At 42.1% G+C, this 13873-nt stretch overlaps 1 protein-coding gene across 1 annotated transcript in view; it reads left to right on the forward strand.

Annotated features, from left to right (window-relative positions):
• The window catches only part of ATP13A5 (ATPase type 13A5), a 115311-nt gene that overhangs the window by 56429 nt on the left and 45009 nt on the right, over positions 1–13873 (forward strand). Inside the window, exons 13-17 of the mRNA XM_011981337.1 lie at positions 4997–5058; positions 7524–7674; positions 9889–9972; positions 10633–10789; positions 13674–13791. Coding sequence (XP_011836727.1) covers positions 4997–5058; positions 7524–7674; positions 9889–9972; positions 10633–10789; positions 13674–13791 — 572 coding nt within the window. The remainder of the gene's footprint in view (positions 1–4996; positions 5059–7523; positions 7675–9888; positions 9973–10632; positions 10790–13673; positions 13792–13873) is intronic.

Genomic DNA, 13873 nt, shown 5'->3' on the forward strand with positions numbered 1-13873 from the left:
CTTAGTTATTTCTTGCCTTCTGCTAGCTTTTGAATGTGTTTGCTCTTGCTTCTCTAGTTCTTTTAATTGTGAATCTAAGGCGCCAATTTTAGATCGTTCCTGCTTTCTCTTGTGGGCATTTAGTGCTATAAATTTCCCTCTACACACTGCTTTAAATGTGTCCCAGAGATTCTGGTATGTTGTGTCTTTGTCCTTATTGGTTTCAAAGAACATCTTTATTTCTGCCTTCATTTCGTTATGTACCCAGTAGTTATTCAGGAGCAGGTTGTTCCGTTTCCATTTTTTGGAATCAGTTTCCAATCAGTTTCCATAATTGAGCAGTTTGAGTGAGTTTCTTAATCCTGAGTTCTAGTTTAATTGCACTGTGGTCTGAGAGACAGTTTGTTATAATTTCTGTTCTTTTATATTTGCTGAGGAGTGCTTTACTTCCAACTATGTGTTCAATTTTGGAATAAGTGTGATGTGGTGCTGAGAAGAATGTATATTCTGTTGATTTGGGGTGGAGAGTTCTGTCGGTGGCTATTAGGTCCACTTGGTGCAGAGCTGAGTTCCTTGTTATCCTAGATATCCTTGTTTACTTTCTGTCTTGTTGATCTGTCTAATGTTGACAGTGGGGTTTTAACGTCTCCCATTATTACTGTGTGGGAGTCTAAGTCTCTTTTTAGGTCTCTAAGGACTTCCTTTATGAATCTGGGTGCTCCTGTATTTGGTGCATATATATTTAGGATAGTTAGCTCTTCTTGTTGAATTGATCCCTTTACCATTATGTAATGACCTTCTTTGTCTCTTTTGATCTTTGTTGTTTTAAAGTCTGTTTTATCAGAGACTAGGATAGCAACCCCTGCCTTTTTTTGTTTTCCATTTACTTGGTAGATCTTTCTCTATCCCTTTATTTTGAGCCTATGCATGTCTCTGCATGAGAGATGGGTCTCCTGAATACAGACACTGATGGGTCTTGACTCTTTATCCAATTTGCCAGTCTGTGTCTTTTAATTGGAGCATTTAGCCCATTTACATTTACAGTTAGTATTGTTGTGTGTGAATTTGATCCTGTCATTATGATGTTAGCTGGTTATTTTGCTCGTTAATTGATGTGGTTTCTTCCTAGCATTGATGGCCTTTACAATTTGGTATGTTTTTTGCAGTGACTGGTACTGGTTGTTCCTTTCCATGTTTAGTGCTTCCTTCAGGAGCTCCTGTAGGGCAGGCCTGGTGGTGACAAAATCTCTCAGCATTTGCTTGTCTGTAAAGGATTTTATTTCTCCTTCACTTATTTAGCATAGTTTGACTGGATATGAAATTCTGGGTTGAAAATTCTTTTCTTTAAGAATGTTGAATGTTGGCCCCCACCCTCTTCTGGCTTATAGAGTTTCTGCCGAGAGATCCACTGTTAGTCTGATGGGCTTGCCTTTGTGGGTAACCGACCTTTCTCTCTGGCTGCCCTTAACATTTTTTCCTTCATTTCAACTTTGGTGAATCTGACAATCGTGTGTCTTGGAGTTGCTCTTCTCGAGGAGTATCTTTGTGGCGTTCTCTGTATTTCCTGAATTTGAACATTGGCCTGTCTTGCTAGGTTGGGGAAGTTCTCCTGGATAATATCCTGCAGAGTGTTTTCCAACTTGTTTCAATTCTCCCCATCACTTTCAGGTACAGCAATCAGATGTAGATTTGGTCTTTTCACATAGTCCCATATTTCTTGGAGGCTTTGTTCATTTCTTTTTACTCTTTTTGCTCTAAACTTCTCTTCTCGCTTCATTTCATTCATTTGATCTTCAATCACTGATACCCTTTCTTCCAGTTGATCAAATCGGCTACTGAAGCTTGTGCATTCATCACATAGTTCTCATGCCATGGTTTTCAGCTCCATCAGGTCATTTAAGGATTTCTCTACACTAGTTATTCTAGTTAGCCATTCATCTAATCTTTTGTCAAGGTTTTTAGCTTCTTTGCAATGAGTTCGAACTTCCTCCTTTAGCTCGGAGAAGTTTGATCATCTGAAACCTTCTTCTTTCAACTCCTCAAAGTCATTCTCCGTCCAGCTTTGTTCCGTTGCTGGCAAAGAGCTGTATTTGTTTGGAGGGGGAGATGCGCTCTGACTTTTTGAATTTCCAGCTTTTCTGCACTGCTTTTTCCCCATCTTTGTGGTTTTATCTACCTTTGGTCTTTGATGATGGTGAGGTACAGATGGGGTTTTGGTGTGGGTGCCGTTTCTGTTTGTTAGTTTTCCTTCTAACAGTCACGACCCTCAGCTGCAGGTCTGTTGGTGTTTGCTGGAAGTCCACTGCAGACCCTGTTTGCCTGGGTATCAGCAGTGGAGGCTGCAGAACAGCGAATATTGCTGAACAGCAAATTTTGCTGCCTGATCGTTCCTCTGGAAGCTTCATCTCAGAGGGGTACCCGGCCGTGTGGGGTGTGCCTCCTAATTTGGCTACTCGGTGGTCAGTGACCCACTTGAAGAGGCAGTCTGTCCATTCTCAGATCTCAAACTCCGTGCTGGGAGAACCACTACTCTCTTCAAAGCTGTCAGACAGAGGCATTTAAGTCTGCAGAGGTTTCTGCTGCCTTTTGTTTGGCTGTGCCCTGCCCCCAGAGGTGGAGTCTACAGAGGCAGGCAGGCCTCATTGAGCTAAGGTGGGCTCCACCAAGTTCGAGCTTCCCAGCTGATATTTTTACCTACTCAAGCCTTAGCAATGGCGGGTGCCCCTTCCCCAGCCTTGCTGCCACCTTGCAGTTCGATCTCAGACTGCTGTGCTAGTAATGAGCGAGGCTCCGTGGGTGTTGGACCCTCCCAGACAAGCATGGGATATAATCTCCTGGTGTGCTGTTTGCTAAGACTGTTGGAAAAGCACAGTGTTAGGGTGTGATTTACCAGATTTTCCAGGTGCCGTCCGTCACAGCTTCCTTTGGCTTGTAAAAGGAATTCCCTGACCCCTTGTGCTTCCTGGGTGACATGATGCCTCGCCCTGCTTTGGCTCATGCTCAGTTGGCTGCACCCACTGTCCTGCACCCACTGTTTGACAAGCCCCAGTGAGATGAACCCAGTACCTCAGTTGGAAATGCAGAAATCACCCATCTTCTGCGTCACTCACGCTGGGAGCTATAGGCTGGAGCTGTTCCTATTCCCTCTGTATGACTTTTTAAGAAAAGAAGATTCAACCACAATCATCTCTGAGTTTCCAGCTTTCACATTATAAAATTCTTACCATCATGTTGGGATAAAGCACTCTGCCATTAAGTGAATTTTCATCTAGTGTTATTTTCAGTTTTGGAGATATCTGTCACTGAGTTTCTGAGTCCATTTGCTCCTATATATATTTCTATTTTCTATTGGTTTGTTATAACTTCTATAAGACAAGTTCTTTCTTTTTATTCAATTCAGCCCAAGCCTGGGCTTGTATTTATGCTAAGAGGTTTTCTCTTTCTATCTGATTCCCCTTAGAACCTCAACTATAATTTCATTTTCTCTCTATTTATGGTTAGTTTTATTGTTTAGGGGTCATTTTCATAGAGAAATAACATAGTCTAATATCTGTTTTGCTGCAGTATCATCTCTGCTTTCATGTTCAAAATATTGATGTTTAAAAACATCAGGAAAACATATCAGTTTGAATTAAGTTGCAAACTCTTTTTGAAATGCAACAACTTGTGGGGATTTGGAAATCAAACATGGTGGGGTCCTTTACAAAATGCAGGAGAGAAATGAAACAAATAGCTCGTTTTCAGAAAGTTGTTGTTTAAGAAATAATTCACTCTTGTGTTAGCACCTTCTTCGTGAAGTTTTCTTAATTATTTAATCTTGAAACGCAGGAAGAGTTTTGCCTTTCCACATACCCTGTATGATTCACTTAACATTTTCTAGTTTGGTGGAAGACTCCGGAAGGGCTGGATTCTGGTCCTGCCTCTCCAACCTACAGGCCACTATGACCTTAGTCTCCTCATTTTGCCTCTAACCTGCCTCCACCCTGTTAACTCAGTTGTGAAAATGCAAATCATTGTAAACACTTTGCTATAAAGCATTATGCTAATGGATGTGCTGTAATGATGGAGGTTGCTATTGTATAGAAAGCTAGAAAATTCAGTGTCTTCTATAGAGATAGCCTTAAAAAGTCGTGTCAGAGGCTTGGGTCTTAGTGTTGAAACAGGATATTCTGCCATGCTAGGTAAAGCTCCCGTGGACCCTGGCAGTGCTGAAGCAGCTGTAGCCAACTCCATTTACTCAGGGTATTAAGCAGGCCTAAAACTGTTAGCCTACCGCATCAAGACACCAGAGTCTGTAAATAATAAACGCCTGTGAAGCAATGAGGAAATTAGAAGTCCTGTGATAGTACTCAGTTCCATTTTTCTTTCTCTGTGACATTATCTAACAAATACTGTCCCATAGTATGGCGAATCAAATCTCTGAGCTATTTTTCCCTTGATCTAACAATAAAACCCACTTAGGGGCATTAATTAATATTTATTATTAGCACTTACTTTCTCTCTATAGTCTCAAAGCCCTTTATCAACATTTCATTATCAATCTGGACAGTCACTGTGTCACCCATATTTGTAGAAAATTACTATGAACCAGATGGCAAACTGTGAACTGAACAGTCTTGAAAATGAAGAAAAAAAATGTTCTGAGCTCTGCCTTGGCAAGACAGCAGGTGACAACTCAAAGTCAGACTTGGGCTGGTTCTTGTACTGAACCTCTCCTTATAACAAAAGCAACAGTCATAGCAATAACCAAACCAAACCAAACAAAACACTTTCATTTTTTCCTCGTAATGAGTAACTGAAATCACCTAATTATCGACATGGTCTTTTGAGGATCATGTATCACCTGCTTAATTTTTCTTGTGGCTACTCTTCTCTGATTTAAAATTGGGTGCTTACAAACAAGGTATTTAGACTATTGGATCTACTATAATATCTTAGAAGCTTGGGATTTGTTTAAATAACAATATAATTAAAAGGTTTAAATCTTATGCTAATATTGATTTTAATTTTTATTCAGACCGGCACTCTCACTGAAGACGGGCTGGACCTCTGGCAGACTGTCCCTACTGCTGACAACTGGTAGGCCTCTTATGTGAAAATGGAAGGTGTGTTTGGTGGAGTTACCTGGATGATACTCAAATCCATCTTTTGGGTGTTGAGGGATGAATGTCACATAAAATATATATAATAACTGGCTGGAACTAGTTCCTAATTATTCTAACTTGCTTAAATGAATTCTAATTTCAGAATCAGAAAGGAAAAGTAGGCCTTCGAAATCTCTATGAAAAATGGAGTAGGATGAGGTGGATAATTAAGGAACTAAATGAATAAAACAGAGAAAAAAGAGTGAAATGAAGACCATGCTTAGTTAAAAACTACAAAACTTCCTGGGTGGCTAGTGCAGGCAGGTGGTGGTGAGAAATCTGGAAAAGCGGTTCACAGTGTAGTGGGATAAAAAGGTGCAAATACACCCACCTTTGATGTACAACACAGGCCATGAAAATTGTTACTACTAAGGCAGAAATGTCAGAATGGAGAAGAAGAAATAGAGATTGTTTGATATAACATAAAGTCCTGACTTTTGTGTAATTACATGGTAGGTAAAGACAAATTAATTTTGAAATCTAGTGAATCAAAGCCACCTGAAGGAGATGGCACTTCAGATAGGTTTTGAGGGACGTGAGAATTTTTACAGCTGTGTGCTAAAAGCTGGCACTAGGGAGAGGAAAGGGCAATCACATACATGTCTACTCCAGAAAGAGCTACAGAAGGGAAGGAGGGCCCCCAGAGGGTAAATCTCCTCATAGTATCTCCCCATGGCTTCTAGCTCCTTCCCTATGGGCTAAGACCTGCCTTCTCAAATTGCGTGGTGATAGCCTCTGCTCTTAAGCTCTGAGTACCCCATTTTGGCTCCAACAGCGGCTGAGTCTGCTGTCAGTGACAGAAGACAGTTTGCAGGGGACTCCCAGGATGATGAAGGGGCCAGGTACAGCATGGCACAAGGTAACAGCAGACAAGCAGTGTGATGTTGCAGAAGATGCCCTGGACTGGGTGACAAGGACCACCTGAGTTTGAACCCTACTCACGTGTCTCTGCTTCTGGTGCTCAGATGTCCCGGCCAGCCCTTCATCCAGACAGGCAAGGACTCTACTGGCCAGAGCGGTGAAAGGGAGAAAAAGATGTCCACAGTTTCCACCCCTCTATCCCTCCCTTGTCCCTGGTACTCTGAAGGTTTTCGGAGACTAGAAACAACTAGACACACTCACTATTCAGCTGTAAGGTGGGAGGAGAGGGAGGTGCAAGATGCCAGTTTGTATTATCAAAAGGAAAAACAGGCTTTAGAGGTGGGGTGTCCAGGGCGCTTCAGGAAGTAGGGGCAAACTCTAAAGGGCTGAGTAGTGAGAAACGCTTCCGCGTCCACGCAGCCTTCTTTCCTCTCCCTAATTTCCTGCTCCTTAAGTAGCTCTAGAGACTCCTTGCCTAGGGTGTGTGGCTTTTTGCGGACAGCTCTGCAGAGTTTGCAGGTCTGACTCCGAGCTGCCTGTTGGTGGCCTTCCCGCAATGCGGCCATTACGTGAGCTGGCTTCCAGTAACACGACAAAAGTCCCTGGAATTCTATCCAAAGCCTCCGAAACTATGTTATTGACTGGCCAGTGGCAAACTCTGTTGAGAACACAATCCATATCCAACTCAAAGAAATGTTTTTATAAAGATAACTCTGCAGGCAAAACACCCTGTTTAAAAAATAAAGAAACCAAGTGGGCAGGGGCTTAAGGGTAGAGAAGTCTCCGGACAAGCACAGCAGTAGCAAGAAGTTTAATCCGGATCCAGAGAACAGGGCATCAAGGACATTAGTAGGACTGGACACTATAAGGTAAGGTAGATCCGAAGTGGACAGGACTTTGAATATCAGGCTAAGGGGCTTGGACTTTATCATTTGGAGCAGGAGGAGCCATGGGAAGGTTCTGAGCATTAACATTAGGTGTTTGCATGTATACATATGTAACAAACCTGCACGTTGTGCACATGTACCCTAGAACTGAAAGTATAATAAAAAAAAAGAAAGAAAATGTGGTACATATATACCATGGAATACTATGAAGCCAAAGAAAGAAATGAGATCATGTCCTTTGCAGGGACAGGGATAAAGCTAGAAGCCATCATCCTCAGCAAACTAAAACATGAATAGGAAACCAAACACCACTTGTTCTCACTCATAAGTGGGAGCTTAGCAGTGAGAACACATGGACACAGGGAGGGGAACATCATACACCAGAGCCCGTCGGGGGGTGAAGGGAGGGAGAGCATCAGGACAAATGGCTGATGCATGCTGGGCTTAATACCTAGATGACGGATTGATAGGTGCAGCAAACCACCATGGCACACGTTCACCTATGTAAAAACCCTGCATTTTCTGCACATTGATCCCAGAACTTAAAAAAAAAAAAATTAGGTGTTTGGAGCTCCACTTTAGTCAGATTTAAGGGACAGAGTGTGCAAAATGATTTTATCAAAGACTTTACCTTCTCTACCTTCTCTACCAGCTTCCAGGAAGCCCACAGCTTTGCCTCGGGCCAGGCTGTGCCGTGGGGCCCACTGTGTGCGGCCATGGCCAGCTGCCACTCTCTGATCCTTCTCAATGGAACCATCCAGGGAGACCCTCTGGACCTCAAAATGTTTGAGGGCACTGCCTGGGTAAGGTGATAGTTTAATGGAAAGATGAGAACCTGAGGAAATCTTTACTGGGAGTGCTGAAGCTTTTCTAATTTGTGTTAAAACACGGAGAAGATTCATAATAACATAAGTATGAATGGGTAACGCTACCAGAACTTCCCAACCTGTGCCCCAAAGAACTCTGTTAGTGGGTGCTGCATGAAATAGGCATCCATTCTTGAACAAGCTTGGAAACTGTTGTTTAAACAAAGTGAAACTCATTTCTTGACTGCATGATTTCTGTAATATACTGTGGTGCTTTGTGAATATTCAAGAGGGAATATGAGATGCAGCATTTACCAAATCTATCTGACCTCAAAAACCTTATTGACACCCATGACCCAGCCTGTTCTCCAAAACATCAATGTTTTCCAAAACGCTATCAGAGAAACAGTAGTCTAAAGCAGTACTTTCCAGTACAGCAACCACAAGCCATACGTGGCTACTGAGCCCTTGAAATGTGGCTCTGCAACGGAGAAACTGAAATTTTAATCTGATTCCAGTTTAAATAGTTTAAACAGCCACAAGTGGCTGGCGGTGACTGTATATTGTAAAGCATAAGCCTAGACACCAAACTGGAGGGCTGCATCCAACTGGTTCAATCTCCTGAGCTGAGTGTGAATGAAAACGGAAGGATGTAAACCCATACTGGGGGCTGCCACAGTGGAAAGCCCTCGCATTTCACCACTCTCCAGCTGGGTGATCGCAAAGCCAGAGCCAGGACTGAGTCCGTAACCTCATCTGTACATTTGGGGTAATAATGCCTCATTCACAGACTTGTGAGCACTGAGACTATGAATCTAAAGGGGCTTTGAGCCAGTGAAGAGCCAAGCAAGTAGAGGGTGTTCACTAATTAACCAGTTAGTTAATTACATCCTGCTGCCTCCAAAGAACATCCTAAAGCTGTGTACAATGATGTATCAAATCCAGTACAGCAGTTTAATATAGCTGCAAAAGAATGGAAGCAAATGATTGCAGGGAAACGAAGCACACCTAACAAAGAAGCTAATACAAAGATGTATAATAGGGAAAGTTTAGCTTTCTAGAGGGCAAATCAATGAAAGAGGAAACCTGGTAAAAAGAGTAACTTCTGATATCAGCAAGTTAAAATAGAGCATTTGCTGTGGACAACAATTTGACATAGTGACCAATTCTCCGGATTTCAATGGAGAGGAATCAGTGTATTTACTCTAAGCAGTGTCCTCACCAGAATCCTTGGGATTGACATGGTGATGAGTTGTGCAGGGTCATTTTATATCTGGCTTTGGTCCTGGCCCTAACTACATCCCCCTCTCCATTATAGGAGGGCTGGTCTATCTTTACAAATAACATACTTGTTTGGGAATATAAATCTTTAGTATTAGCTCTGTAAAAACCATCTGTAAGAATAGTTGTACCTATCCCAAACAAAGCATAAAAATGCACGATTATTCACTGAGTTTACAGCTGGGTCAGAAGCTGTCTTGAGTATCTTTTGGTAACTAGGAAGCTTCCACTCCACATACAGAGGAGGGCAACTGTCCTTTCAGACTGTCAGATTAGTTTTCAGAAGAAATTCAGGTCTAGAGAAGTAAAATGGTGTCCCCAAGGTTAAACAGCTAAGTGGCAAAGTGGAAACCAAATACTCTCTCCTGTTTTCTGACCTCTACTATTTATATATTGGCTTCTCAGAGCTATTAACTTCTGTTGTAATATCCAAAGAATACAAGTCATTTTCAAACAGGCTTTCTAATCTGCTAGCAGCTGACATACCAACTCCCTAGTTAACTCAACTAGGCTAGTAGCATAGGTATAGTATGAAGAACTAGTCCCATGTTTATCTCAGGACCCAATCCTAACTCATCTGAGAGCTATGGTGCTCAGCAATGTTGGAGACTACATCTGCACACAATCCTTCCTCCAGTTACTAGATATAATCATTTAGAAAGATCCATGGACCTGTAACTAGCACTTCTTTCATCAATTACTTCTTAAAATGAATTCACAATATTTTTGGCTTTTGACATTCTATAATAAGTCCCCTAATATAAATTGACACAACAGAAATTTAACAATGACAGTATTAAGATAATTGACCTGGAAGAGAAAATATGTAAAAAGAGCTTTGAAAACATTAAAGTATTGTGCAAATAAGAGATGTTTCTTTCTTACTATTTTTCTTCAAAGAATCTTATGAATGTTTTCATTTTATAACAGAAAATGGAAGATTGCAATGTAGACTCCTGCAAATTTGGGATGTCAGTTTCAAACATCATAAAACCGGGACCAAAAGCCAGTAAGGTATGATTTCCTTCTTTATATCACATAGCTCTTTCCCCATAAAACTAGTAAAACATTTCTGACTTTCACATATTTTTATAGTCCTATTATTTTGCCTTATCCTAACAGTTTCCATGGTTGGTTTGTTGTTTCTTTCATTTCTGAATTTATCTATTTATTCAACAAACACTACCTGTGTAGACTAGAGCACTATGCTAGTTGCTAGCAGATAAAGAGCCTTCAAAACAAGACACACTTGGTTCTGGGTTGGAGGAACAGGTAGACTGGTAGAAAAATCAATATAGGTGCAAAGAAGTACAACACAACATGACAACTGCTATAATCAAGGCTGAAGAAAGAGTTTTAAGAGTCCTGACATGGGAGTGAATACTGTTTCTGGGAGATAAAAGCACCACAGAGGAGATGACCTGTGAGCTTGGCTTGGAAGGTGATTAGGATTTCTCCAGGGGAAGGTCCTTGCAGTATAGACAACTTGTTGAGGGAGTCTCTTTAAGGCAGCCAGAAAAAAAAAAAAAAAAAAAAAAAAAAGTCAATATTGTGACAAATATACTACATCAAGATGTCTCTGGGCTCATTGCACAGTAAAGTCTTTTTGTTGGTGTGCATTGGGAAATATCATTTAACAGCTTGTTAAGCTCCCTGTTGTTGATGGGCTTGCAGAGTTCGGTGGAAGCCATCGCCACCTTGCTCCAGTTTCCATTTTCCTCGAGCCTGCAGAGGATGTCGGTGATCGCTCAGCTAGCTGGGGAGAATCGCTTCCACGTTTACATGAAGGGTGCCCCAGAAATGGTGGCCAGGTTCTGCAGATCTGAAACAGGTACTGACACTTTTCTCTTTCAAGTAGTAAAATACTTTTCTTTCTTTTTTTGAGACAGACTCTTGATCTGTCCCCAAGGCTGGAGTGCAGTGGCACCATCTCGGCTCACTGCAGCCTCCACCTCCTAAGGTCAAGTGATTCTCCTGCCTCAGCCTCCCAAGTAGCTGGGATTACAGGAGCATGCCACAACTCCGGCTAACTTTAGTATTTTTAGTAGAGACAGGGTTTCACCATGTAGGCCAGGCTGGTCTTGAACTCCTGGCCTCAAGTGATCTGCCTGCCTCAACCTCCCAAAGTGCTGGGATTATAGGTGTGAGCCACTGTGACCAGCCGAGACCAAATACATAAAGCCAACAAACACAGAAAGCTTCACCATCAGTGAACGTGGAGCTGCTTGTTTGCTGGGTGGGTACAAAGCAGGCCCAGTGGATCCTAAGAAGCAGGGGCAATCATTTCAAGGCTGGGAGGTAGCGACTAAATATCTGGCTGTGGATGCAGTAAGAAAAGTACAACCACAGTGGGGCATCTGGGAAGGAGATAAGATGTGAAGCTTGCATCAGGAGCCAGAACAGGGAGCTACTGAGGGTCAGAGAACTAGGGGAGGTGTGAATGAGGGAAACGAAGGGAGAGGTCTGGACGCTAGGTAAGTTCTGCAGACATGGCTGCTCTGTCACCTCCAGGGAGAATCAGATCAATGGGAGGAGGATATAGAAAAGATAAATATCTTAGAAATAAAAGGGATTAGAGTAAATTCAGTGGTATTAGAGCAAGATAATTTATCATTTTCACAGCAATTTCATCTTTCTGGGCCAGATTCTGAGCTGATTTGTATTGCTTTTGAGTCTTATAAACATATGCACTCTTTAAGCGGCAGCCAGATTTATAAGAATGTTGTTGCATTCAAATGAGTTCATTTGGATAAAACTGATCTTTTGTCTTCTGATTTTCATGTAGACACTCCTTATGATTGCTGATGGCCATCAACTTGTGCAGAGAATTCTAGATTTGGCAAATGATTCCTTTAACTTCTCTATTGGGAGTCTTTTTATAAACCTTAGAAGTAGCCCCTTTTCGGGCTGGGTGCGGTGGCTGACACCTGTAATCCCAGAACTTTGGGAGGCTGAGGCGGGCGAATCATGAGGTCAGGAGATCGAGACCATGGTGAAACCCCATCTCTACTAAAAATACAAAAAATTATCTGGGTGTGGTGGCGGGCGCCTGTAGTCCCAGCTACCCCGGAGAATGAAGCAGGAGAATGGCATGAACCCGGGAGGCAGAGCTTGCAGTGAGCCGAGATCGTGCCACTGTACTCCAGCCTGGGCCACAGGGCACGACTCTGTCTCAAAAAAAAAAAAAAAAAAAAAAAGTAGCCCCTTTTCTTCTGACTTTGATCTTCAGCATAGGTCTCATTAACGCTGTCCTTCACTGATTACAACATATACTGTGTTTGTTTTGTTTCAGCTACATGGGTACAACTGAGCATCTTCTTGTCATTTAAACTGGTGTCTATTGCCCCTGCTCTCTCATAAGGATTTGGGCCTGTCACTTGGCACTCGTTTTCCTGGCAGCTCTTCCTGTTCTTCCTGTTTTCCCAACTTCCAATCTTTGACTTATGCTAATACTATCTTCAGTGATTTCCACCACCACCCTACGCCATTTTTAGAAATAGAGAGTTAAGAACTTTCTTGAAATTAGATTCCCACCTCCAGGAATATTTTAGAATTACAGAAAGTCTGAAATGAATGGAGACAGAGAGATCTGGAAACTTCTCATTTTATGGATGAGAAACTAAGGTGCAGAAGAGAGACTTAGCATGACTAAGGTCCACATGGAAGTGGAATGGGGAGAATACAACTTAGTTGATTTACCACCTAAGCTACTATACCTCCCTTTGTTCTGTGGTTCCCTCTAATACCCTTATAGGTACATTATAAATCATAAAGATTTTATAAACATAGTTGTGATTGCCATGCTAAAACACATGAATGTTGGCATTGTGTCATCTTTCACCTAAAGCAGGAGTTGTCAAACTTTTCTGTAAAGAGCAAGATAGTTCTGACTTTAGGCTTTGCCAATCACATGGCTTCCATTTCAAGTACTCAACACTGTCACTGAAGCCTCAAAGCAGCCATAGACAATGAATAATCAAATGGACATGGCTGTGTTTCAGTAAAACTTCATTTATAAAAACAAGCTATAGACCAGATTTAGCCTGTGCCTCCTAGTTTTTTTGACCCCTGATCTAGAAGATCAACTGTTTCTCTCATTTTATCCAAGTACCCATAGTCCTGAGGTCTGTTCTTACTGAACCCAGTGGGTGCATTTGACACCCAGTTTGTCTGAGTCAGCTTGTGCTATTATAACCAAAGACCATAGACCGGGTGCTTGAACAACAAAAATGTATTCTTCACAGTTCTTGGGGCTGGAAAGGCCAGATGGAGGTGTTGCCCAATATGGTTCCTGGAGAGGGCTTTCTTTCTGGTTTGCAGATGGCTGGCTGCCTTCTTGCTGTATCCTCGCGTGGTGAAGAGAAATGTGTTTTCTTAGGGCATCAATCTCATTCACGAGGGCTCCACCCTCATGACCTAACTATCTCCCAAAGGCCTCACCTCCAAATACTATTGCATTAGAGATTAGGCTTCAACATATGAATTTTAGAGGGATACATAACACAGTAAATGGCCAGCACATCTTTGGCATTTATTTCCATCAGAATAATAAGGACACACTGATGAAGTTGTTTGTGGCCAACAGCTAAAGTTTTCTATTAAAGCACTTTTATGGAATGAAAGTTAAGACAAGGTACAATGGCTGTGTCCTGGAGTCTTGCTTAGACCAGCCTTCAACATGACCTTACACTTACCTGTTTCTTCTACCCTGGCAGTGCCTAAGAATTTCCCACAGGAACTGAGGAAGTACACGGTGCAAGGCTTCCGTGTCATTGCTCTTGCCCACAAAACCTTAAAGATGGGGAACCTTTCAGAAGTGGAGCACTTAGCCAGGTAAGCAACTCAGAAAAGGACACTAGAGCAGGCTTTGTGTGCATGAAGTGTGAGTCCTGGAGATGAACAGATGAACAGTTCG

The sequence above is a fragment of the Mandrillus leucophaeus genome, unplaced genomic scaffold (assembly GCF_000951045.1).
Source record: "Mandrillus leucophaeus isolate KB7577 unplaced genomic scaffold, Mleu.le_1.0 Scaffold224, whole genome shotgun sequence".
In the NCBI taxonomy this organism is placed as follows: domain Eukaryota; kingdom Metazoa; phylum Chordata; class Mammalia; order Primates; family Cercopithecidae; genus Mandrillus; species Mandrillus leucophaeus.